This window comes from Oncorhynchus clarkii, chromosome 28 (assembly GCF_045791955.1).
Source record: "Oncorhynchus clarkii lewisi isolate Uvic-CL-2024 chromosome 28, UVic_Ocla_1.0, whole genome shotgun sequence".
Lineage (NCBI taxonomy): Eukaryota > Metazoa > Chordata > Actinopteri > Salmoniformes > Salmonidae > Oncorhynchus > Oncorhynchus clarkii.
In genome coordinates this window covers 7,041,108-7,066,873 of record NC_092174.1, presented here as the reverse complement: position 1 = coordinate 7,066,873, position 25,766 = coordinate 7,041,108, and the positions used below count along the sequence as shown (strand labels likewise).

General features: G+C 42.6%; 3 protein-coding genes across 4 annotated transcripts in view; 1 reads left to right on the top strand and 2 right to left on the bottom strand.

The window, feature by feature from the left end:
• The window catches only part of LOC139386983 (MAGUK p55 subfamily member 7-like), a 58,595-nt gene extending 57,051 nt beyond the window's left edge, over window positions 1-1,544 (bottom strand). The window contains exon 1 of the mRNA XM_071132904.1: window positions 1,353-1,544. The gene's annotated coding sequence lies outside the window, so the exon portion shown is untranslated. The remainder of the gene's footprint in view (window positions 1-1,352) is intronic.
• Window positions 1,545-2,275: 731 nt separating this feature from the next.
• Window positions 2,276-19,740, top strand: LOC139386585 (WW domain-containing adapter protein with coiled-coil-like). 2 transcript variants are annotated; one of them, XM_071132253.1, is made up of 13 exons: window positions 2,276-2,575; window positions 2,789-2,822; window positions 4,689-4,875; window positions 5,702-5,775; window positions 9,352-9,467; window positions 10,437-10,531; window positions 10,917-11,174; window positions 11,925-12,050; window positions 12,765-12,916; window positions 13,179-13,264; window positions 13,450-13,627; window positions 17,538-17,665; window positions 17,780-19,740. In XM_071132253.1, exons 1-13 carry the CDS (start codon window positions 2,535-2,537, stop codon window positions 17,847-17,849), a joined length of 1,545 nt encoding a protein of 514 aa, XP_070988354.1. In that variant the 5' UTR covers window positions 2,276-2,534; the 3' UTR covers window positions 17,850-19,740. The 2 variants fall into 2 exon arrangements, with proteins under 2 accessions (XP_070988354.1, XP_070988353.1); XM_071132252.1 differs by having other exon boundaries at window positions 2,290-2,575; window positions 13,447-13,627; window positions 17,780-19,587.
• Window positions 19,741-21,165: 1,425 nt separating this feature from the next.
• LOC139386584 (adiponectin, C1Q and collagen domain containing, b) lies at window positions 21,166-23,850 on the bottom strand. The gene is made up of 3 exons (XM_071132251.1): window positions 23,641-23,850; window positions 22,236-22,623; window positions 21,166-22,085 (listed from the first exon to the last, which is right to left on the bottom strand). The coding sequence occupies exons 2-3, from the start codon at window positions 22,579-22,581 to the stop codon at window positions 21,520-21,522; spliced, it is 912 nt and encodes a 303-aa protein (XP_070988352.1). The 5' UTR covers window positions 22,582-22,623; window positions 23,641-23,850; the 3' UTR covers window positions 21,166-21,519.
• Between the last annotated feature and the right edge of the window lie 1,916 nt (window positions 23,851-25,766).

Genomic DNA, 25,766 nt, shown 5'->3' with positions numbered 1-25,766 from the left:
CTTAAAGGCCCAGTGCAGTCAAAAACGTTATTTCCTGTATTTTATATATATTTCCACACTATGAGGTTGAAATAATACTGTGAAATTGACGATAATGCCCTTTTGGTGTAAGTGTTGTTTGAAAAGACCGCCTGAAACTTCAGTCTGTTTTGGTGGGAAGGAGTTTTGGCCTGACTTATGACATCACCAGGCAGTAAATTAGCTAATGGACCAATACAAAAGACAGCTCCAAACCAGCTAGTTTTCAGTTTCCCCTCCCCACTCAGACCACTCCCAGACAGTCCTAAAAAAAATATTGTTTGAGAAATTGCTCTTGCTAAGAAGCTATTTTGTTTCTTTTTTAATTCAAACTTTTTTGATTGAAACCAATCACAGTAAGGTGCCCAGAAATGATTTGATATTGAGATAAAAAAAAATGGCTGCATTGGGCCTTTAATGGAGTAGAAAAAGAAAAGAAAACCGCTATGGTCCGAAAACATGTTCTGCTATATGGTATTACTGCCACCAAGTGGATAAGATAGGTCAAATGTTTGCAATTTAGCAGATTTGACATGTCCGTTTTTGAAGATCTATTATGTAGTTCAGTGTAAGACCTGACTGATTTCAGATAGAAATGTGAGTTAAATGTTATGTGAGTTAAATGTGAGCCCAATGCAGCCATTTTCTGTGACTCTCATTGAAACCAAATCTTTCAATAGTCCACATTCTTTATACACCCCACCTAGTGCCATGTTATTGAAGTGTAAGTTCTCCCAACCAATTATACAAGTATATGCTCTCTCACCACAGAATCATAGCTTTTCTGTCCTTCATGTGACATCATTGATTGATGTACACAGATTGAATGTACACTGAAACCGATCAAGCAAATGCATCTGTGGGATACGTGAAAGCAAGTATATGGCTGCGATCTATATTCCTAAGCAGTTGACTAGCAAGCAACTGAGTCAGTTTGTGACTTTTGTTGACAATAAAAATATGAATATTGTACTGTGTGAGTGGAAAATGACTCAATACTTTAAAGAGAACGGAAACAACTAAAAATGGTGCTTGATAAATCAGATGAACTGTGTTGAATCTGCACACTGTTGAATCTGCACATCTGCACACTGTTAGATTCAACAGTGTGCAGATGTGCAGATTCAACACAGTTCATCTGATTTATCAAGCATCATTTGTGTTTGTGACCAAAAAGAACAGATGGCTTTTCCCTCCCTAACAAGTTTGTTTATTTGTTTTTACAAACCATCCTCTACAGCTATTGGATCAAAATAAAGTAAATAATGTAAATAGTGATGGTGTCAATATGCAATTCAGCAAGCTCAGCACAGTACAAATTAGGTAACACTCACCAGAGAGAAAATTACTCCATGGATGTTTCTCCTTCTAAAACGTGAGATGTTGGGTCCATTTGAACATCCACATGTGAACAAAATAAGAGACAAACATAGAGTAAAAGCAGTAAGAGCCAGTCTGATCCAGACAGTATTGGTCCATGTGACCTGTCACCAGCTCTGACCCAAATTTACCAGGCAAGCGTAAAGGTTCAATAAAACTTTGGTTCAAATGTCCCCCTCGCCCTACACGTTTCCCCATCAGTTCTATATCACAAGGTCGGTTAATTTGGATCTGAGTGGACCAGAACAGGCATTGGAAAGCAGAGGCCAAACAAAGGCATGGTCTGATGTCTCCTTGCCATTATATAGATGAACAGACAGACATACTAGACAGACAGCAATACATAAAAACAGCATTGGTCCTGATTGGTAGGCTGTCCAGATCAGGGTCAATCCCTGCAAAATATGGGAAGTGTTCTTACTGGCCCAGAAGGGCCACCGTCTATTTAGGCTTTTGTCTCAGCCTAGTGCTGTGAAATTCAACAAACTATCACTTTGATTAGATTGGGCAATGCTTTGCAAAGCCCATGGATGAACTAAGAACACTAGGGGAAGGGGATAGTGATTGATTTATAATTGAATGTTGCATTGGGCACTGTGAGAGTTTTTTTTTAGACTATCGAAATAGGCTACTGGGGTAGGAGAAAGCGCATATGCATACCACTTTTATAAATACTTTTGTGAACCTTGCTTTCATCATCTCCTTTTCTTAGCCATGTGCATTAGCAGTTAGGTGAGCTGTGTTGTTATTTCAACCACTGTATTTCCTCTGTGTCCACCTTTCTTGGTGAGCAAGTTATTTGTAAGACTGCGTTGCAAACCCTTTATAAATTATGATTTGCGACATGGGAGTATCCCGGAAATAGCTAAGACATTGGAGGCGGGGCAGTTCGCATTGCTTCGTCTGTTTCCTTGCACTGCACTGGAGAGATTGTGCAGTTTAGGCGAGCAAAAAATGTACCAAAGGCCGTTTTCAACATAGCGTAGCTAGCCACTGTAAAAATTTAGTTGCTAGCGTCCCTAGCTGGCTAACTAAATACAGAGACGTCGCCAAGATTAAGTTACCAAAGACGAGAATACTATTTTGTTGTCCATAGTTCACCCCCTCGCGCGCACACACACATCAACACGGCATTGATGGTAATGCATGCAAGGAAACAACCGAGACTCAGCGATGGGTAAACGACAATACATTTTACTGCCACTTCTCATTGACGGCTCCACCAGTCCTTTAAAACAATGCTGCCAACTATCATGTCTAGCTAGTTACAGCTAACTCGATTTTCGCTAGCTAGCTACTTGTAGCATATTTTGCAGCGCGAGCAGAGACGGCATCAACATTTTAGATGCGTGCCCTATAACTTGGCTAACTTTATTTTCCTATATTTCAGGTGCAACGACCGAAGGGATTCCCAACCCTATCAGGTAAATGGTGAATACAGGCTAATTAGCTAGCTGCCTGGTTAACAAGTATGTTATCTAGCTAACTTAGTTAGCTACTATAACTGGTTAAAATAGCAACCTAACTAACGTTAGCTAACTTAACTCGTAAGCTAGGCAGGCCTCAGCCTGGCTTTGCAACTCCCAAGCCATGGCTCAGTTTTGTGCAAAATTACGTTACTGAAGATACGTTGGCCTACATCTAACGTTAGCTATTTACACTAGCGAACTACGTTAATGTGTTTAGAAACAACTGATGGTTAACTAGCCAGCTAACTTAACTAACTGCTGACTGTTTTCCCGTGACGTAGCTAGCCAACGCTAACCATGTTTACCTTTACGAGAGAGCTTGAAATTGCAGGCCTTGATACCCAGCAGGATAACGAATGTAGCATTACCATATCGTATATAACCTACTAAATAGCCAATTTGCTAGCTAGTGTAGCTGGATAATTATCTTCTGATCGGTAACGCTAACGTTAGTAAGAGCTAACTATAGCTAGGTCTTTATCAATAAAACATCACAAGGTGGAGAGCGCTGAAACCATTGACAACTACATTACATTTTTAAGGGATTGTTAAATAAATATTAACTATTTGGTTGTAATAACCCTTTGAAGAGCGTAGTCAGAAATACACATTTCCGATTGCGCCCATTTAGCGCGAATCTAAGTTATACAGCAAGTAACCGCATGTTTTAAACGATCAGCAAATATCAATTGATCATGTACTTTTAGATACGTGAGGGTAGCCTCACGATATCTCATATTGGCCACCATTAATTTGATATATGTGAACGATAGCTACCTGACAAGCCTTTGCGCTTTGCCTGTCAAGCAGCAGAAGGGCGCATTTGCGGATGTAGGCCCTACTGTTGGCTGATAATGTTTATTGTGCAAGCTACGGGTAGAAACGTTGTACAGTTGGCTAAACAGTGTGGTAAGTAGACCTAGTAACGTGAGTGTACTTTTTTCTCTCTCCAACCAACGTAGCTCTGTTACCTAGCGAAGTTAGATAACGCTATCCCATTTTCAACATTGCTTTAAAGAGTGTTTAATCGCAATTGCTGACAGACATGATGGACCACATCAAATTGGCTAGCAAATCACATATCACGTCAATATGGCTAGTTTAACAAGCTAACTTTGAGGGGATAAACAAGATGGCGATATCCAAATACTGTTTGATCTATGGTGGTGATGACAGTAGTCCGACTGACAACTTTTTACAAGGATGAGGAGTTGCAGATGTCAAACTCTTTCCAAAATCCCAATCGCTGATGAAGCAAGCGAAATGACAAGTCGGTTGTTTAGCTAGCGACGTGACAAATGGATAGGCTACACTCACGTATTTGAAAATACATTATGCATTGATGTTTAGCTACTGACCATAAAAAAAAAGCATTGTTACTTGCAATATAACTCTTACAGAGCTAAATGTGGAAATGTGTAGTCCTGACTATGCTCTTCAAGAGGTGATGATATTAACCCCCCCCCCAGCAGCCAAATCGAACGCTCTTCATCATGTTGTGGCGTTTTATTGATAACGACCTATACCGAAAGTTAGTTTGCTAGTCTGAATACTGCACAAGGATTAACCCACCGTAAGATGCTTTATAAAAGTCCAACAATTACAGAACCGTAATGACAAATGCAGGCAAAAATAATTGGGTTAAGGTTAGGGAATAAAAAAAACATTACAAACGGTTGTGCATACATAGGCAGGAATGAGAATTACAGCACAATGTCAAGAGTGGGAAATAGGCCTACAGTATAATGTCAGGTGTTTATCAAACAGAAGAGGTGGCTTTCTAATGATATGTTGACTAACACAAGTCTATTTGTATTGCAGACTCACAAATCCCAGCCAAAGAGTCAATCTACCACCCTTCACGGTCACGATAAAATGCGAGATGGGTTATCAGATCCTACACCGCCCTACAAAATGCTCCGGCGCTCTGATGAAAGTCCGGTCAATAAGTACAGCGACGGGCACAGCAAAACAAAAACATTTCACACACTCCGAGGCAAAGATGGTGGTAAGCCCAAAGAGAACCGAGCTACACACAAATGCAGATGTTCCCTTCTCTGTATGCTTGTCAACAGTACTGTGTGCACAGAGAAGCTTGCACGTTTGTTCAGCCAGATGAGAGCTTAACCTGGTCCTAGGTATGTTTGTGCTGTTTAGCCAATTCCTGTGGTCTTCGTTATGCCAAGCAACCTTTTGGAGTTGGCTTTATCTGGGACTAGGCTAGCGAGATCCTACATCAAATTAAAAATAATCTGTTATCTTGTTCTGCTGCTTAAAATATATATACACTGTTGATTGGGCTATTAAAATCACTTGGACTTCTTCTGCACACGTCACCTGCTCAAAACATGCATAGATACTCACGTACAACAATACATTGACCACTGGAACTATTTAAATCACTGTCAAGTCTAGCCTAAGGCCCAATTCCTGACTGAAGATATACACACACAACTGTTGGTCAAGTCTATACACAGACATCAATGCAACATTAGCATAGGAAGTTATGTAGCTGGTGTTCCACAAGTGCTAGTATATGGTAGCCTGGCTACCAGTTTATAGCTAGTTAACTTGTTACTGTCTTGCCAAATGAGCAAGCGCTGTAGAATGCTAAAACTGACATGCACCTAGGCGATATTAGTATTCTCTTGTGCACTAAAGTATACATTTTCGACATACTGTACCCGGGTACTTCATAAAATGGATAGCCACTGTAAATTCCATGTTACTGCACAAATATTTTGTTCAATGAATGGGTAGCCTCACTTGTCATGTCTATCATTGCTAATTCTGTTTTATTTCTCATAAGTGTTCTCATGTTGTTTATTTTATAGGTACCAGCTGCTCTCCGCAAGAGAATGTGCACAACCACAGCTCCCACTCAAATCAAAGCAAGGCGTCAGACACAGTAAGACTTCTTTCTTCTTGAACAAATTATTTCTGAAAGTAGGCATTCACCAGGCTATGGCTATAATAATACATCATGGGCCCCTGAGCCACAGGACAAACTCATATACAAGTCATAGGCAAGTTCTATAGCTGCGCTAATGAGAGCATCTTCACTGGCTGCATCAGTGTTTCGTATGGCAACTGCTTGGCATCTGACAGCAAGGCGCTACAGAGGATAGTGCGGACAAGCACCCTGCCACCCAGGACCTCTATACCAGGCGGTGTCAGAGGAAGGCCCTAAAAATTGTCAGACTCCAGCCACCCAAGTCATAGTGTACTCTGCTACTGCACGGCAAGCGATACCAGTGCACCAAGTCTGAAACCAACAGGACCCTGAACAGCTACCCCCCAAGCCATAACACTGCTAAATATTTAACCAAAAAGCTACCTGGGTTATCTGCATTGAGGCCACCCCCCTTTTTGTACTACAACTCTTTTGACTCGACATCAAATCAAATTTTATTGGTCACATACACATGGTTAGCAGATGTTAATGCGAGTGTAGCAAAATGCTTGTGCTTCTAGTTCCGACAGTGCAGTAATGTCTAACAAGTATTCTAACAATTTCACAACAGCTACCTTATACACACAAGTCTAAAGAGATGAATAAGAATATGTACATATGGATGAGCGATGGCCATGAGGCATAGGCAAGATGCAGTAGATGGTATAGAGTACAGTATATACATATGAGATGAGTAATGTAAGGAATGTAAACAGTGAGTGGCATTGTTTGATGTGGCTAGTGATACATGTATTACATCAATTATTAAAGTGGCTAGAGATTTGAGTCTGTATGTTGGCAGCAGCCACTCAATGTTAGTGATGGCTGTTTAACAGTCGGCTGGCCTTGAGATAGAAGCTGTTTTTCAGTCTCTAGGTCCCAGTTTTGATGCACCTGAACTGAACTCGTTGTCTGGATGATAGCGGGGTGAACATGCAGTGGCTCGGGTGGTTGTTGTCCTTGATGATCTTTTTGGCCTTCCTGTGACATCAGGAGATGTAGGTGTCCTGGATGGCAAGTAGTTTGCCCCCGGTGATGTGTTGTGCAGACCTTACTACCCTCTGGAGAGCCTTACAGTTGTGGGCGGAGCAGTTGCTGTACCAGGCAGTGATACAGCCCGACAGGATGCTCTCAATTGTGTATCTGTAAAAGTTTGAGTGTTTTTGGTGACAAGCCAAATTTCTTCAAATCAAATTTATTTATATAGCCCTTCGTACATCAGCTGATATCTCAGTGCTGTACAGAAACCCAGCCTAAAACCCCAAACAGCAAGCAATGCAGGTGTAGAAGCACGGTGGCTAGGAAAAACTCACTAGAAAGGCCAAAACCTAGGAATAAACCTAGAGAGGAACCAGGCTATGTGGGGTGGCCAGTCCTCTTCTGGCTGTGCCGGGTGGAGATTATAACAGAACATGGCCAAGATGTTCAAATGTTCATAAATGACCAGCATGGTCGAATAATAATAAGGCAGAACAGTTGAAACTGGAGCAGCAGCACGGTCAGGTGGACTGGGGACAGCAAGGAGTCATCATGTCAGGTAGTCCTTCAGTCTCCTGAGGTTGAAGAGGTGCTGTTGCGCCGCCTTCACCACACTGTCTGTGTGGGTGGACCAATTCAGTTTGTCCGTGATGTGTACGCAGAGGAACTTAACTTTCCACATTTTCCACTGCTGTCCCGTCGATGTGGATAGGGGGGTGCTCCCTCTACTGTTTCCTGAAATCCTCGATCATCTCCTTTTGTTGAAGTTGACTGTGAGGTTATTTTACTTACACCACACTCCGAGGGCCCTCACCTCCTCCCTGTAGGCATTCTCGTCGTTGTTGGTAATCAAGCCTACCACTGTAGTGTCGTCTGCAAACTTGATGATTGAGTTGGAAGTGTGCATGGCCACACAGTCGTGGGTGAACAGGGAGTACAGGAGAGTGCTGAGAACGCACCCTTGTGGGGCCCCAGCGGGGTGGCTATTCTGTTTCTTACCCTCGCCGCCTGGGGGCGTCCCGTCAGAAAGTCCAGGACCCAGTTGCACAGGGCTGGGTCGAGACCCAATGTCTCGAGCTTAGTGGCGAGTTTGGAGGGTACTATGGTGTTAAATGTTGAGCTACTGCTTATTATCTATCCTGTTGCCTATTCATTTTACCCCTTCCAGTATGCACATCGACTCGGTACTGGTACCCCATGGACAAGTTATCGTAACTCATTGTGTATTTATTCCTTGTTATCTTTCTAGTTTTTTCTATCTCTGCATTGTTGGGAAGGGCCCATATGTAGGCATTTCACTGTTAGTCTACACCTGTTTACAAAGTCACAAATAAAATTTGATTTGACGTAGACATTTGAATGTGTAGTCGAGTTTCGTTTGACAAATGACCTCAATTGGCTCTGTCCGGATGAGAGACAATTGAGGTCATTTGTCACACGAAACTGGACTACACATTCAAATGTCTATGTCAAATCAAATGAAAAAATCAAATCAAATGATGAGATTTTGGTTGGTTGTTCTCTGGTGTTCATCTCCATCAAGACGTTGATGGTGATGATAATCAGTCTTTCAAAAGAAGATTCTTTCCACAGCTCACCACATACATACATACATACATACATACATACACTTCTGCAGAGAAACAATGGGGTAGATTTACTTTTGCATCGAGATATCAGCCCCTCGAACCGAAGGGTTAGCTCCGCATGCATTTCAAGTCTTTCAACACTGTCAAGAAAACACCTATAAATGACCTAAATGAATGCCTCGGAGCCTGGCCCACTAGCCGAGTATTACTGCTAGCCTTGTTGAGTATGTTCTCTGTGTAGACAGGAAAGGCAGTGTAACGGGGATAAGCAGAGAGTATCAGCAAATAGGCATACACCCTGACAAACACATTTGACAGAGGCAGACTAGCCTAAATAGTGTGCAGGTTTAGGTAACTTGCTCTTAACAACAGTGCAAAGTCTAGGCCTATATGCTCACATCCTGTGTTTATTTATTGTACTGTATTTACTTGATGCCTTCTAACATTGCTTTTAGTATGTTGTCAAAGAAAAATGTATTGACCATTCTCCAAATTAGACTAAAATGTGTTTTCCAGATAAACCACATTGTTTCTTACATTTGAATCGGTTAGGCCCAATACTTTAAGCAAGGATCCCCACACAGGATTTTACATGTGAATCTGATCACTAGCCACTAGCCTTTCCCCTGATTTTCCATGTAGTGCTGATCACATCCCCGAATGTAGGCCTACTTGATCTTAAAGCTAGAATCCTTAGTTGGTGATACTGCCATGTCCGTTTGGGATATTACAACAACAATGAAGTTACTGCAAACAATGAACACTGATTTTATTCCATTGCATGCACGTTAGATCTTTACTGCAAAAAAATAATAAAATAAATAAAAACAATAAAAACAATTGGAAAAGTGCTAGGGAGTACAGTAGTGCTGTTTCCCCACATGCGGATTCGAACTTTGTTTGCACTCTGCAAAACCTACCCTAGAGTGTTAGTTAACCTATTTGTCGTGCCTTCTTCCCTCAGCCTCATGAGCCTGCAGACGACTGGTCCGAGCACATCAGCTCCTCCGGCAAGAAGTACTACTACAACTGCAGGACTGAGGTCTCTCAATGGGAGAAGCCCAAAGACTGGCTGGAGAGGTAAGGACTTGAATCATGGAAAAAGTGTCACTCCTAAGCGCCATACTCTTCTCTTTTCCCTCAACCTTTCCGTTTCTACCCTAAAACTCAATACAGAATCCATAGCCGCGTGGCTGCCGTAGTCCGACTGCCCATTCTAACATATTTATGAGCCTAATTTCATTGATTGAATTATTGTAGGGCCCTATAACATCCCTGATACGGAAAACGCAGATGGAATCTCTGAATCCAGACATTAAAACGGAATTCAACAATTTTAAATGTATTCAATTTGCCCAACATTTTCACAAGACAAGAATCAAAATGCATCAGTTATTAATATTTTCTTTCAACCTTCTGTAGAGCAACGTGGGAATTCCCCTGTATTTGTGCGTGCATCTGTCTACTTTGTGTATGCCCAGCTGTTAGCGATGATGCTAATGACAACGGTCAACGATGGAAAGGCTTTCTCAAAACCCTTTTCAATTAAATTTTCACTACAAAGTATCCTATGCCTACCTGGCAGAATGATATCATGATTATTGTAATCAATCCAGTGGCAATTTGTTTAGCAAACTATGCAATCACATGTGTGCTACAGAAACACGGCTAACCTAAGTCTCTGCAAACTTGATTTAAAGGGTTTTTCCAGATTTCAAAAGTGGTGTCCTGATGTGGTTTAAGCATTGTTGTGGACTTGGATTTTGTTTTTCTATTAAAGTGATTTTGGGAGCGAAAACCCGAAGAGAAAAAAAACTGAACAATTCTAAATGGGAAAAACCAAACAGGCAACGAATAAAACTGAGTTTTTGGGCCCTACTATATATAGCATGCTAAAATGTCCCAAAACGGAGATTGGTAGATTACACATTCTGACAGAAGTCTGGACATGAAATTACATTCCCAATCTGTATTCAACCAGCAATTACACTCCGCTTAATTTAACTTAAACCTGACAGTGACCTTGCGTTTGTGTTTCATTGTGTCCAGAGAGCAGAGGCAGAAAGACCCATCTAAGAGGGAGTCCAACACTTTCCCGAAAGACCGGGACTACAGACGAGAGTCTGTCGACACAGCCACCACAAGTGAGTATAAAAACTACAGAGGTAGAGCGTATGGGAGGTGTAGTCTAGGTTTCAGATGCAGCAGTAACATCTGGATTTTTACTTGCCTGCCTATTTAAAGAGTACCTTTTTGTTGTGATATTATGACTATACTTGTATATGAAATCATCTACAGTCTTACAATATGGCCAATGTGTCAATAGTGAGAAGTGACTTGTTTTCCTTGTGTCCTCTCCTTCCTCTGCACTGATCTGAAAAGACTTGACAACTATGCATTATGGCGATCACCTTTTCAATGTGTGAAAAAAGTTGAGGTGGAAAGGAAGTCACTATGAACTATAGAGGTGCATCCTATGTGTCAAGCCAGTGTCCGCAGCCCTAACTTGTTGTTCTTTTTGCCCCACAGAGAGCACTTCAGGGGACAAGTCCTCCAAATCTGCACCTTCTCAGTCCTCTTCCTCCACCAATCCGGGCCTGAACCAAGCATCTGGCTCTAACCCCACCCCTTCATCTTCCTCCTCCACGGTCCCGGTGTCCCCCTCTGTCCAAACCCAGGCCTCGGGCCTGCTCCAAGACCCCGCCCTCCTGCGGCAGCTCCTCCCAGCGCTGCAAGCCACTCTGCAGATGAACAACGGCAGCATGGACATGGCCAAGATCAATGAGGGTGAGTTGGCCAATTCCACATTTCTCCTGCTTGATCTTTACTGTACCTGAGTTCAAATGGCTCACTGGTTGAAAAGGGCTTAATTGGCACGAGCCCCAAGTCGCAAAATAGGACTTTAAGCTCAAAGGGCAAATCTGAGTGTCATGTTTTCTATGTAAATGTTCATGGAGCATCAGTATTGTAAAACATGGGAGTTACACCCCCCCCCCCCCCCCCCCCCCCCCCCCCCCCACACACACCGCTGTACTGAAATGTGAAACACATTTGGATTTTCTGATATCTGGAGTTATTATATGACCACAAAACCAACGTGGATTTGATCTTCATTCTGATCCCATTTGGTTTCTAGTTTCTCTTACTCCGACCAGATATTGAATCGGCTTAATTCACCATATAGGGAGTAGCTTAATCGAGGCGAAGGGTTGGTGGGTTCTATTGTTGTGGATGAGTGATCCTGAGAAAAGGGATTCTTGCCTACCAACTGGGTTGTAAATATAAAATCATCAAATTAAACCACCCATTCAATGACAGTTTTGTATAGCCTATATCATGTCTGCTCACCTCTGTTTCACTGTGTCACTCAACAACCCCTCTCCTCTCTTGCTCTTTGTTAATGTATGTGTATGGACCCATCTGTGTATGTGTTACATACATACATACATACATACATACACAAGTTTGTTGCCTGTTTGCTTGTGTGTACGTATCTGTATTTTTCTCATTTTCCTGTGTGTTTTTTCCCTCCTCCAGTCCTCGCGGCTGCTGTCACCCAAGCTTCCTTGCAGTCTATGCTTCATAAACTCCTCACTGCTGGACCGTCTGCTTTCAACATCACTTCTCTGCTTTCCCAAGCTGCTCAACAATCCTCCAACCAAGGTATGGCCGCTGTTATGTCACCTTTCTGGTGATCTTTTTGATGCCTTTCTTTTTTGTTAGATAGACTGGTTTTACAGATTTTTCAGTGTCTTGTGGTTGGTAAATAGAGCTATGCTTACATTGCACTCTGACATGTTATTCAGAAAGAAATACATTGTAAGCATTTTCCTATTAAATGTTTTCATGGAAGCTGTTATTGTTAAAATCTGTAACTGGAAATGTTACTTATCTCTCAAGAAGGTGTATGGGCGTCCTTCAGTTCAGGGCAACATCTGATTTGGTTTTCTGTTGAATAATTTAAAAAAATGTTGCTCTTGACGTATTTAACCAGGCTAGTCCTCAAAGCAACAATAGCCACGGAATTTCACAAAGTTTTGGATGCATAAGAAAAATAAAACCTTTAAAATGATGGTCCTTATAGGCAAATGTATAATTTATATACTGAACAAAAATATAAACGCAACATGTAAAGTGTTGGTCTCATGTTTCATGATCAGAAATAAAATATCCTACAAATTGAGTGGACCCCAGTCCATAGCTTTTATTGAAATTAAATGATTTCCTTATATGAACTGTAAAATCTTTGAAATTGTTGCATGTTGCGTTTATATTTTTGTTCCGTATAGTAATAACTTTTGTATGTGAGATTAAGGTTGCTATCATTAAAAATATTTCCTCCTTTGTCCTATTCCCCTCCTGGACATGAACCAATAGCGGCCCAGCAGGCGAGTCAGTCACCCATATCGCTAATGTCGGACACCTCCTCACCCCGCTCATATGTGTCACCCAGGAACGGCACGCCCCAGACCAACCTCCATAACCAGAAACCCCCACTCAGCATGCCTCCTGCCTCCTCCCAACCAAAGGTCAGCACCTTCGCGGAAACTCTAAACTTGTCAAATAATATTATGATTGGGGGTGTATTGTTTTTTTCATTTTTTTCATTTTAACCCTGTGACCTGTTTCTTTCTCCCCACGTCACCATTCTTTTATCTCCATTCACCTCTGCTCTCTTCTCTCCTACCCTGTTTCTTGCTTTAATTTTCTTAATTGTTTCCTTATCTTACACACTCCCTTTTTAATGGCTTACTCTCTCCATCCCTCCCTCTCCCCTCTGTGCCTCTGTAGGTTACCCCAGTGAAACCAGGACCAGTTTCTCAACAGGCTTCAGCAGAGAAACATCCAGAGGACCCCCGAACTCTCCGACAGCGGAGGTAGTTTGAAATGTAGAGGCACTTGTGTATATCTGGAAGGCTTGAATGTATAAAAGTGCTTTTGTAGTAGCCACCTATCCAAACCTTTCCAATCAACACAGGTGTGTAGGTGGTAGACTGGAGGTTGTTTCTGGATGGAGCCTTACTCTCCTTATAACGACTCTGCTTTCTCTCTTGTCCAGCAGTCAGGGGAGTCCGCCATCAGGACCTAACGGCAACGCCACCGGCGGCCATTCGGTTCTCAACGTCGCCTCAGCCCAGTCCAGCACTCCCGGCTCCTTCACTCCCTCGCTGGCCTCTCACTTTGATGAGAACCTCATCAGGCACGTCCAGAACTGGCCCGCCGAGCACATCGAGAAGCAGGTAGGAGCTCCGCTGTTAAGTGCGATAACGGGATGATCAACATATGAGAACACCGAGTTAGTAGTTTGTATGTTAATATCTGTCAACTGTATGACTACGATTTTAATGGGTTCAATATTCATCATGAAAATAATACCATACTATGTGGATATAACGGGAATACACAGAAGGTCATGTTAGTTGTTAAATTAAGATTTGTGATAGCAATTTAGTAGTCATGCATTGATGTTAGTAGGATATATGCATGTCATAGAGTTGTGTGTATATATTATTACATAACGGCAGTTTTAAATAGCACTACCATACAATCACATTTCGTACCTACAGTTGAAGTCGGAAGTTTACATACACTTAAGTTGGAGTCATTAAAACTAGTTTTTCAACCACTCCACAACTGTCTTGTTAACAAACTATAGTTTTGGCAAGTTGGTTAGGACGTCTACTTTGTGCATGACATAAGTCATTTTCCCAACAATAGTTTACAGACAGATTATTTCATAATTCACTATCACAATTCCTGTCGGTCAGAAGTTTACATACACTAAGTTGACTGTGCCTTTAAACAGCTTGGAAAATTTCAGAAAATGATGTAATGGCTTTAGAAGCTTCTGATAGGCTAATTGACATCATTTGAGTCAATTGGAGGTGTACCTGTGGATGTATTTCAAGGGCTACCTTTGAACTCAGTGCCTCTTTGCTTGACATCATGGGAAAATCAAAGAAATCAGCCAAGACCTCAGAAAAATTGTAGACTTCCACAAGTCTGGTTCATCCTTGGGAGCAATTTCCAAATGCCTGAAGGTACCACATTCATCTGTACAAACAATTGTACACAAGTATAAACACCATGGGACCACACAGCTGTCATTCCGCTCAGGAAGAAGACTCGTTCTGTCTCCTAGAGATGAATGTACTTTGGTGCGTAAAGTGCATATCAATCCCAGAACAACAGCAAAGGACCTTGTGAAGATGCTGGAGGAAACGGGTACAAAAGTATCTATATCCACAGTAATAACCTGAAAGGCCGCTCAGCAAGGAAGAAGCCACTGCTCCAAAACCGCCATTAAAAAAAAGACTACGGTTTGCCAAAAAATATAACTGCATATGGGACAAAGATCTTACTTTTTGGAGAAATGTCCTCTGGTCTGATGAAACAAAAATAGAACTGTTTGGCCATATGTTTGGAGGCTTGCAAGCCAAAGAACACCATCCCAACTGTGAAGCACGGGTGTGGCAGCATCATGTTGTGAGGGTGCTTTTCTGCAGGAGGGACTGGTGCACTTCACAAAATAGATGGCTTCATGAGGTAGGAAAATTATGTGGATATATTGAAGCAACATCTCAAGACATCAGTCAGGAAGTTGATCACAAATGGGTCTTCCAAATGGACAATGACCCCAAGCATACTTCCAAAGTTGTGGCAAAATGGCTTAAGGACAACAAAGTCAAGGTATTGGAGTGGCCATCACAAAGCCCTGACCTCAATCTCATAGAAAATGTGTGGGCAGAACTGAAAAGGCGTGTGCAAGGAGGAAGGCATACACAAACCTGCCTCAGTTGCACCAACTCTGCCAGGAAGAATGGGCCAAAATTTACCCACCTTATTCTGGGAAGCTTGTTTAAGGTTACCCAAAACGTTTGACCCAAGTTCAACAATTTTAAAGGCAATGCTACCAAATACTAATTGATTGTATGTAGACTTCTGACCCACTGGGAATGTGGCTATTATTCTGACATTTCACATTCTTAAAATACAGTGGTGATCCTAACTGACCTAAAACAGGGAATTTTTACTGGGATTAAATATCAGGAATTGTGAAACTGAGTTTAAATGTATTTAGCTAAGGTGTATGTAAACTTCCGACTTCAACTGTAGATGGCTCAGGTAATTTCCTATTTGGAGTTGATTGAATACAAAAAAGCCAAACTCTCGCTTTTCAATTATGAACCATTTCAGTTACACCTGCTCATGGAGACCTGATGGATAGAAAAGGGACATTATAGTATATACACTACTCAAAAAAATAAAGGGAACACTTAAACAACACAATAACTCCAAGTCAATTACACTTCTGTGAAATCAAACTGTCCACTTAGGAAGCAACACTGATTGTCAATAAATGTCACATGCTGTTGTGCCAATGGAATAGACAACTGGTGGAAATTATAGGCAATTAGCAAGACACCCCCAATAAAGGAGTGGTTCTGCAGGTGATAACCACAGACCACTTCTCAGTTCCTATGCTTCCTTCCTGGCTGATGTTTTGGTCACTTTTGAATGCTGGCGGTGCTTTCACTGTAGTGGTAGCATGAGACGGAGTCTACAACCCACACAAGTGGCTCAGGTAGTGCAGCTCATCCAGGATGGCACATCAATGCGAGCTGTGGCAAGAAGGTTTGCTGTGTCTGTCAGCGTAGTGTCCAGAGCATGGAGGCGCTACCAGGAGACAGGCCAGTACATCAGGAGACGTGGAGGAGGCCGTAGGAGGGCAACAACCCAGCAGCAGGACCGCTACCTCCACCTTTGTGCAAGGAGGAGGAGTAGGAGCACTGCCAGAGCCCTGCAAAATGCATGTGTCTGCTCAAACGGTCAGAAACAGACTCCATGAGGGTGGTATGAGGGCCCGACGTCCACAGGTGGGGTTGTGCTTACAGCCCAACACCGTGCAGGACGTTTGGCATTTGCCAGAGAACACCAAGATTGGCCAATTCGCCACTGGCGCCCTCTGCTCTTCACAGATGAAAGCAGGTTCACACTGAGCACATGTGACAGACGTGACAGTCTGGAGACGCCGTGGAGAATGTTCTGCTGCCTGCAACATCCTCCAGCATGACCGGTTTGGCGGTGGGTCAGTCATGGTGTGGGGTGGCATTTCTTTGGGGGGCCACACAGCCAGAGGTAGCCTGACTGCCATTAGGGACCGAGATGAGATCCTCAGACCCCTTGTGAGACCATATGCTGGTGCGGTTGGCCCTGGGTTCCTCTTAATGCAAGACAATGCTAGACCTCATGTGGCTGGGAGTGTGTCAGCAGTTCCTGCAAGAGGAAGGCATTGATGCTATGCACTGGCCTGCCCGTTCCCCAGACCTGAATCCAATTGAGCACACCTGGGACATCATGTCTCGCTCCATCCACCAACGCCACGTTGCACCACAGACTGTACAGGAGTTGGCGGATGCTTTAGTCCAGGTCTGGGAGGAGATCCCTCAGGAGACCATCTGCCACCTCATCAGGAGCATGCCCAGGCGTTGTAGGGAGGTCATACAGGCACTTGGAGGCCACACACACTACTGAGCCTCATTTTGACTTGTTTTAAGGACATTACATCAAAGTTGGATCAGCCTGTAGTGTGGTTTTCCACTTTAATTTTGAGTGTGACTCCAAATCCAGACCTCCATGGGTTGATACATTTGATTTCCATTGATAATTTTTGTGTGATTTTGTTGTCGGCACATACAACTATGTAAAGAAAAAAGTATTTAATAAGAATATTTCATTCAGATCTAGGATATGTTATTTTAGTGTTCCCTTTATTTTTTTTGAGCAGTGTATTTAGCCATCACTTCAACTACAAAGAGCTGAACTACCAAAAAATGCTGGGGCTGGCTAGTCAGAAGCAGCAGATAAGCTGCCTGCCTTAGGGTACTCAGACAACAAGGGTTCACTTGCTTTCACTTCTTTTGCACACATTGATAGCAGGTTATGGAACCAATAGGCAGGCCTACGACCCTACACATAGTGAGTGTCGGCTTTTCGGTAGTCTGACTAACCGGTACTGAAACACATTTCTGATTTTGGGATTTCCTTCTGAAGAAGCTTATTTTTTTCTTTCTGATATTTGCACTCCTTGCTAAAGGTTCATTTGTGTTTTGGTGCACTCTCTCAACCAGCTCCGCCTTTCTCTTTCAGGCAGCACGGTTACGGGAAGATGCCCACAACATGGGCAGTCTCTACATGTCTGAGATCTGCACTGAACTCAAAAACCTCAGATCATTAGTCAGAGTGTGTGAGATCCAGGCTACGCTGAGGGAACAGAGGTGAGAACAGGACAAGCGAGCACACACATCATAATTGTCTTGTGCAGCGATTGTGTCTATATGTCACACGATAAATTGCTTATTTTCTTAAAACTGTCCTTTTCTTTCTCCCAGAATACTGTTCCTTAGACAGCAGAGCAAAGAACTGGACAAGCTGAAGAACCAGAACTCTTACATGGTCTGAGAACCTGTGTGGGAGACGAAGGACGGTGAACTGCTTAAGACTGCAGTCGAAGCCCTCAACGAGGTCCTCTGTGCCCTGGTCTGAACACTTCTGAAACGTCATGAACCAAAGGGCAAATGAGGAATACGGAAAAGAGTCTGGGCCTGTTGAAGACGACATGGGCCAAGCAATGAAGCGTACCATTGCCGAAGCCCCTGAAAGTGTAGATTTTATTAGGCGTCCAAGATTTAAATTTTCTATGAAATTGCAGGCTGAAAGAATACGAAGCCTAGTTGAGCATTTCATGGACACCCAAACCGGTCGATTCTGAGGAACCTACAGGTCATAACTTTTTCTTACCTGAGAAACAGCTGCCGCCTTTTGGAATCGTGGACTGTTTGTTGCACTGGAGAAACTGAGAATATCTGGCTTTTCCTCTGGAATAGCCAGTTTCGGTTGGGAATGCATACATTATGCATAATGCATTAACTGAAGTTTCTAGCGTGAACTCAGATTGGCTTGAGATGTATGAATCAACTGATTCATGAACACGTCTAAAGCATAGACTTGAAGGAGTGCAAAGAAGATTCTTGAATGAGCCAACTTTGATTCCTTCCAGACTCATATAGTTAGGAATCATGAATTTAGCAGTCCCAGGATCATGGGTTCATTATTAGCGGAGTACTTTTTTTTTATGTGATCTGACAAAGATGCATAGCTGCTTGATGGAAGTTGTCTGTCTGTCCATGCTCTCTCCCCACTTTCCTGCTGGATGGAAATAGTCTGTAGACTTCCTAACTTCCCACCCCAACATGACTATGACCCCCCTCTAACGTTGGGCCAGGTGACTCAGAACATGCTGCCCCATGGAGTAACCTTCTGGTAACCTCCCAGTCCATATCACTAAACCCTCAACAGAATCCTACAATAAAGGGCAACGTTCTCATCCTCCACACCCTCTGAATATCCTCCTACGCGCACCTCCATCTAAACCCCCATTTGATCTGTACTTGATTATTTTCCCAGTTTCTCTTCCGAACTTTGATGTTTTGTAAGCTTGTCTGTTTTGTCTAGCTTGAGTCTGCAGAATAATTCATTCCTTATCATGTGCAGTTTCTTGCAAAATTGTGAAAGGGTCTTTAGTTTTATGTGGTTATGTAAACCTAAATTATTGCACATTATACATTTTGTCCTTGTGAACAGGATGGGATCATTTTTTCATGGGACTCACCTTTGTCTTGACTATACTAGCTAAGCCAGTACAGCAGTAGTTAAATGGATTCCGTAGTTAACGTTTGCAACATTTAGTTTTACCGAAGTTAAACTTTTTTTAGGCCTCACTAAATAAAGTAACTATTTTACAATGAAACGTTCACATGACAATGCTGTCTCACTCTTCCACATCCACAAATTTAGCTTCGCCTTCCTTCTCCTAAGACCCCTCTGATCGATCAGTGGCATGCTGAAATTTGGGAAGGCACCGGCCAAAGTGTTGGTCTGTAGAACAGGAGTGACGTACACACTTATCAGATAGTGGGGGACCAGAGGTTTTTGTGAGGATGGGGCGAAAATAGCTTTGTATATTATTTCTTTAAAAGTATATCAGAATAAAATAAATTATTCTACCACAAATCTCTTGATATTCTCATTTTATTTATCACCGTTATACTGATGTTTGCAAGAAGGCAAATGCATTATTCCAGAGTGGTTCAAAACAAAATGCCTCCAACTGCAAAACATGCCAAAGATAACACAAAAATCCCCAATCCTTTAAACCCTCCATGACAAAGCAAAATCTTTCTTCTTTCTGTCTGTTGTAAACATGCTCGTCATTTAATGATTGCTGCATGAATTCAGAAATGTTGGTCGTACTTAACCTGCAAACATAAAAGTACAGTTGTGCTAATTCAAACATAATGCTCAGTTGCTCCCTTCATGCGACACTAGATGGCAATATACAGCTGGAAATGGCAATGATCATTCTGTTCTGTGGCTCGTCTTTTACATTTGTCTCCTCGATTCCCTTGTAGGCATTTAATTAACATTTGGCATATTTCTCAACAATGGTTACTGAATACTTTCCTGTCATTACCTCTCTTTCACTGCTGATTGCTATCTGTTCATGCTGTCTGATCTCATCAAGTTTTGCATTGTGATATTCCTCCGAATTTTGATGGGTGGTTTTAATCTAGGTTGAAGATATCTTCAACCTATGTTTCAATCAGGAAATATGAATCCAATCAGTGGACCTTAGCCACTGGATACACATGCATGAATAGTGGCCCTTATTATTGATTTGATGGTGCCTAAAGCAATGAATCAGAGATTATCTTTCATAAGCATTTACATTCTTCACTAGCAATTTTTTAAATTTTTTTACTATTTATGGTATGGAGCTATTTTTAGAGCACCGTGATTTGAAGGTTGAGGTATAAAATACATATTTACATTTCTGTCTCATCGTCATAAGTGGGTCGTAACATTGAACAGGAGATGGGTAGGTATTAAGTTTCCATTGGGGCCTTCATAGGCCGGTTTTATGGCCAGCATTCTGTCATTGACTTGGTCTTTTTTTTCTCTTCTTATCAACCAAGTGTCTTAACTAGCAAACCAACACGTATGCAACCCTCATGCCGATCATGTAAACACTTGTTGTATCAAGTCCCTGAACAAGGCACTTGTCTACTCTAGAAATTCCTCAGCACACATCTATTGGTACGATTGACAGTACTCATGTGGTTCCCTGACCATTTCAGTGGCCAAGAGCAGCATGATACAATTTCATTACTATTTAGTCTTAGCCCCTCCAGAATGAAGAGCTTAGTTATAATTGGTTCATGAGCAAGTGACGCAATGTACATTTAGGTCACCCATTGGCTCTGGAGGTGGGTTCCCTGAGTCACATCTAGAAGCCACTGCTCACATTACAACAATTTGCACTGATCTCCAGTTTTTATTTAAGCCTCAATGTTGGCATAGAGACAAGCACAGTGAAACTTCTTTCAGCAAGTTTTTACTAGAATACAGATTTATTCAGTTTGGGGATTGCATCCCACCACAAGTAACTTTGTCCAATGATAAAGATAAAAGCCTTAGTCATCAAACCATAAGTAGGCTATACTACTGACAAACCCTAACTGACTGTTTGGCTAAATGGGAGCCAGCAAATGTCCAAAGGGGGCCTGCCTGCCACACTCCTGAAGTGTTTTTTGGCACATTTGCTCAAACCTACCCACGCCCCTATCGTAGCAGCAAAGCAAAACTCACTTGCTGATCTTGTTTACAAACCACTGCTATGTGAAATGGCTATCTGACAAAGAAAGCATATCTGATGACATTTTACATTTGCTATAACACATTTTATTATTTCACAGACACTGCCCAAATATGTGACACTGCCATGAAGCCATCCAGGCAATAAGCTTTTTGTTAGTGCACAACTTATTACATTGAATACTAAATGTCTCTAATGCTAGAATCCACCTAACAATTGAAACTGTTATAGATCATAGAACTAACACATTTAAAACATTTGGTGCACTCTTTTAAAACATACTAATTTAAGAAGCTACTTATTACCCCTCCCCCCACTGTCCCCAGTCAGAGGGCAATGTATGCATATAGAGCAGTCAGGAAAAATTCACTACAGCCCACCCAGCTCGAAATATCACCCTTCAGGTCCTGCACAACCTCAGTGTCTACTAACTCCAACAGAGCGACGTCTCCTTTCCTCCAACTCTCCCATGTCGGGATACAAAAGAAACCCGGAGAAGGTGGAGTCGTTGGTGTTGTCAGCATACACCCCCCCAAAATCCTCATCTCCGTAGATCTGCAGCCAAACCTCGTCCCCAGACTGCAGCCTCAGTATGAGGGCCCCCGAGGCCTGGTCCACGTTGCCCTCGTGGTACTGGTCGTAGGTGAACATGACGGGCTTGTCGTTCTTGAACAAGCTCACCCGAGCATCTTTGGTGTAGACTGTGAGGTGGTATGTGAAGAAGTAGACCCCGGGGAGGAGGCAGTGGAACTTTCCGCTCACGTCATCGTAGTGGTGCTGCTCGTTGTGGAAGAATTTATTGAAACGGATGGGCACGTTGGTGGCGGGGACGGGATCTGTCAGGCCCACGCTGAAGGAGGAATGATACAACAGGGCGCTCTCGCCCTGTGCCCCTTTCAGACCGGGGTTGCCCGGGAAACCGCGTGGTCCCGGAGCGCCGTTGCCGCCCTTTTCGCCAGGCTCTCCCTTCTCACCTGGTTCACCTGTACACACAAAGACATCGCCAGAGTCAGGGAGAACTTAGAGGCCTGTACTGGTGTTCGTTTGACTGTGCCTCATGCGGGTTACTGTGATTAGATTTACTGTGAACTTTGGATGATGTAGCAACAGCAAAGAAGAGTTGGTCTTCTTACCTGTATCTCCTTTCTCACCTCGAGGGCCGTCGTGCCCGTCTCTACCGTCTCTCCCTAGGTGCCCACTGTGCCCTGGAGTGCCTGGCACTCCTCCCATCCACATGGCACAAGGCTGCCGGTTGTCAGTCATGCCGGCTTCTGTCCCAGGACCCTCGGGCTCTTCCACTTCCACCGCCGCCTCTTCATTGTCTGCAGCTGCCTCTTCATCTTCTACAGCTGCCTCTTCATCTTCTACAGCTGCATCCTCGGCTGGTTCATCTGCCTCTTCTCCATCTTCCTCCTGAGCCACGCTAAAGCTCCCAGCCAGCATCAGGCCCAGCAGCAGCAGGCTCCACATTAGCTTCATGGCACTTTCTATATAACCCCACAACCTGTATAACCTTTGACACTGATGGAACAATAAACACACATCAGTATCACACAGGTTAGTGCTATCAAGGCTGTATCACAACCGCCCATGATTGGGAGTCCCATAGGGAGGCACAAAATTGGTCCAGCGTCGTCCGGGTTTGGCCGGTGTAGACCGTCATTGTAAATAAGAATTTGTTCATAACTGACTTGCCTAGTTAAATAAAGCAAGCGTTCTCTCACTTTGGGTCAAGGCTAGGCCCCATGCCCAAGGCATGCAATGTCCCTGAGAGTGAGGGTTTGCAAATGGATATTGGATAAGGAGAAACCTCTGACAAGTTCCACCTTTTAGTATTTAGTTAAAACTGCATGACATATTGAGGTCACTTGGTGGTGAGTCCATCTGCAAAGTGCTTGCTTTGAGCAAAGGACATGTATAGTGTTGAAGAAGCTTTACTGGATCTTTTTTTGGCAATATTACTGTAATCTGACCCATATTTGACCTCTGACCATTTTTTGACAGGCATTATTATGACAACATGGAATACTTCTAAGGCATGGTAAGACCCCAAGACTTTTTTATGCCTGCTACATGTACCCTAGAAAAACATTTTTTGGGGGGTCTGGACATGTGCTAAATGCTGTGAAACATATAATTCCAGAGCGCCCCGGCAGCTATTGATTGTAAGGCACACGCTGTACAGCCATGACTGGTTTTGTGCTAGGTACTTAACGTCTAAATGAAAGACGCTATTGCAGTTAAGAGGCGAATGAACAAAAAGCTAGACATATAATGCTCTTGGCGGCCAAAATCATTGCCATCTTACCAGCAAAGATACAATACAACTTCAAATAAAATACCTCAAAAGTTGTATGAAATAGGATTCAATTACAAAATAGGCTCATATCAATTTGGATCCAAAATGTTTACAGGGAATAGGTAAACAGTGTTCCCCTGGACGGTTGACCACCTCTCCCTAGCGATAACATCATCTGATCACATGCTTTGCCAATACCTGTAAACCTGCCACAAAGGTCAGAGGTTACAGTCCCTTACCTTGTCTATGTTTTTCCCCCTTGGAGAGGCGAGTGTTCAGTGGCGTCCCCTAAGAAAACCACCCTCACTCAGAGGCTGCAGTGTGTCACAGTCCAGTTGTCCTGGTGCCAGTGTCCTTGGGGGACATGTGTAACTTATTACTGATTGCCTGTCACACTATATTTATCTCTGTCCTACTTTATTTATGGGCCTGCTGATCCAAAAGGGCAGTGGGGATTAGAGTGCCCCCTCCTTCCCTCCCCCTAACCCTGGCTGTCCACTCTGACTCTCTGCCAGCCTGGTCACAGTGTCACTTAGAGGGGGGGGGGCTTAAGGTGACCGATTTCTCTCCAGAAACAGCATAATCTCTTTTTTTTTTACCTGGTGAAACCTTTGAGCAACGAGGGCTAATGTTTTTTTTGCCGTTCCAAATATGTGTGGCACAAAACTCCCTGACGTGAATCATCTCGTTCCCAAGACAACCGATCCACAAAGCTATCTTTACTTGTTTGCCTTGTCATGTAGACATGGTGTTGTCAGACACACTTAACACATTTGTGGTGGAAATGTTCATCTGAAAACATTTGTATCATTGTCCGCTATCAACTGGACATGTTAACGCCAGTTATTTGAAAAACCTGAAATGTCTGTTTATTTATTCTCTGTGACATCAGTGTATTAGTAAGTGTAAACCGAGTCTATAGGGCTTTATAATAATGTGGATACAAATCTCAAATTTATGACAGTCATGAGGACCTTAGAACTGATTACTCAGTCATCTGATTCACACCTGGAAGAAGAAGCCTCAACAAATACAAGTTAGAGAAATGTTACTTTGCCCCTTACAGCAACCGTATCAGATACACTCCCCTACAAATGTATTTGAACAGTGAAGCTAAAACTTTTAATTTGGCTCTATAATTTGTGCAGAATGTCACTTTTTATTTGAGGTTATTCCCATATCTGTTTTAACATTTAGAAATTAATGCACTATGAGTCTCCCCATAGAGTGCCACGGTATTAATCATAATGCCCATAAAACCTAGCGGTCAAACAAGGAAATAATTGCAATCGTTTTTCCACCATTCATTTTTCCCATAGAGGATTTTAAAACACTTAAAATAAGGGCTGTGTTTTGTGTAGGCCTGGTGGGACGTTTTGATGACCATGTAAATCTCTCTAGGACAGGGTCACTTTTATCAATATATTTGCTTGTATTTACCCCTCCGAAATGAAATGCTAATTAGTTGCTAATTTTAAGTGTTTCTAAAATTCACAATGGGGAAAAATGAATGATGGAAAAACGATTGGAACCATTTCCTTGTTTGACCACTAGGTTTTATGGGAATTATGACACCACCACTGTGGTGCTCTATTTCAAGGTGCCTTAAGTATTTGGACAAATTCACTTGGTGTATTACATTTAGTCAACTATTTTCTGCCATGTTCCTACAGTAGCAAGCAATATCTACATCAAGCTTGTGACTCTACAAACTTGTTGGATGCATTTGCAGTTTGTTTTGGTTGTGTTTGGGATGTGCCCAATATAAATAAATGCTAAATAACGTATGGTGTCATTTTGGAGTCCCCTTTATTGTAAATAAGAATGTAATATGTTTCTAAACACTTATACATTAATGTGGATGCTACTATGGTTACGGATAAACATGAATGGATTGTTAATAATGAGTGAGAAAGTTACAGATTCACAAAGAACATGCTAACCTCTCACCATTACAAATAACACTAGAGGATGGCATTTCTTGGGGGGTATGATATTTATGCGTCTAACTTTCTCACTCATCGTTATTCCCGATTAATTCAGGGCTATCTGAAACATTTAAATTCATCATTTACAATAAAAGTCACTCCAAAATGACACAATACATTATGACACACTACATTATTTACCATTCACCTTCTGTACTGTCGCCTTATAAAACATTTGGGGCTCTATTTTTGGCTGGCGCTAAGGAGGCGCAGGTGTGAAACGCAAGTTAGTTTGCAATTTCGTAATGTAAAAACTGACACACTGGTATTTTCCAGCCCTTTAACGGCAGGTTCGGCAATTTACCTGTATCATCAGCTCACTTGCGCCAAGGTAATGGCATGGATTTTGAGAGCGGAAGCACAGCCTATCCTGCCAT

Bases quoted from the DNA above. Each gene is read 5' to 3' on its own strand.
- LOC139386585 (XM_071132252.1), top strand. From the start codon at position 2,535: ATGGTAATGCATGCAAGGAAACAACCGAGACTCAGCGATGG. The intron at 11,175-11,924 runs GTGAGTTGGCCA...TCCCTCCTCCAG, and splicing joins CATGGCCAAGATCAATGAGG to TCCTCGCGGCTGCTGTCACC. The intron at 13,265-13,446 runs GTAGTTTGAAAT...TCTCTTGTCCAG, and splicing joins CGAACTCTCCGACAGCGGAG to CAGTCAGGGGAGTCCGCCAT.
- LOC139386584 (XM_071132251.1), bottom strand. From the start codon at position 22,581: ATGAAGCTAATGTGGAGCCTGCTGCTGCTGGGCCTGATGCTGGCTGGG. The intron at 22,086-22,235 runs GTAAGAAGACCA...TTGTGTGTACAG, and splicing joins AGGTGAGAAAGGAGATACAG to GTGAACCAGGTGAGAAGGGA.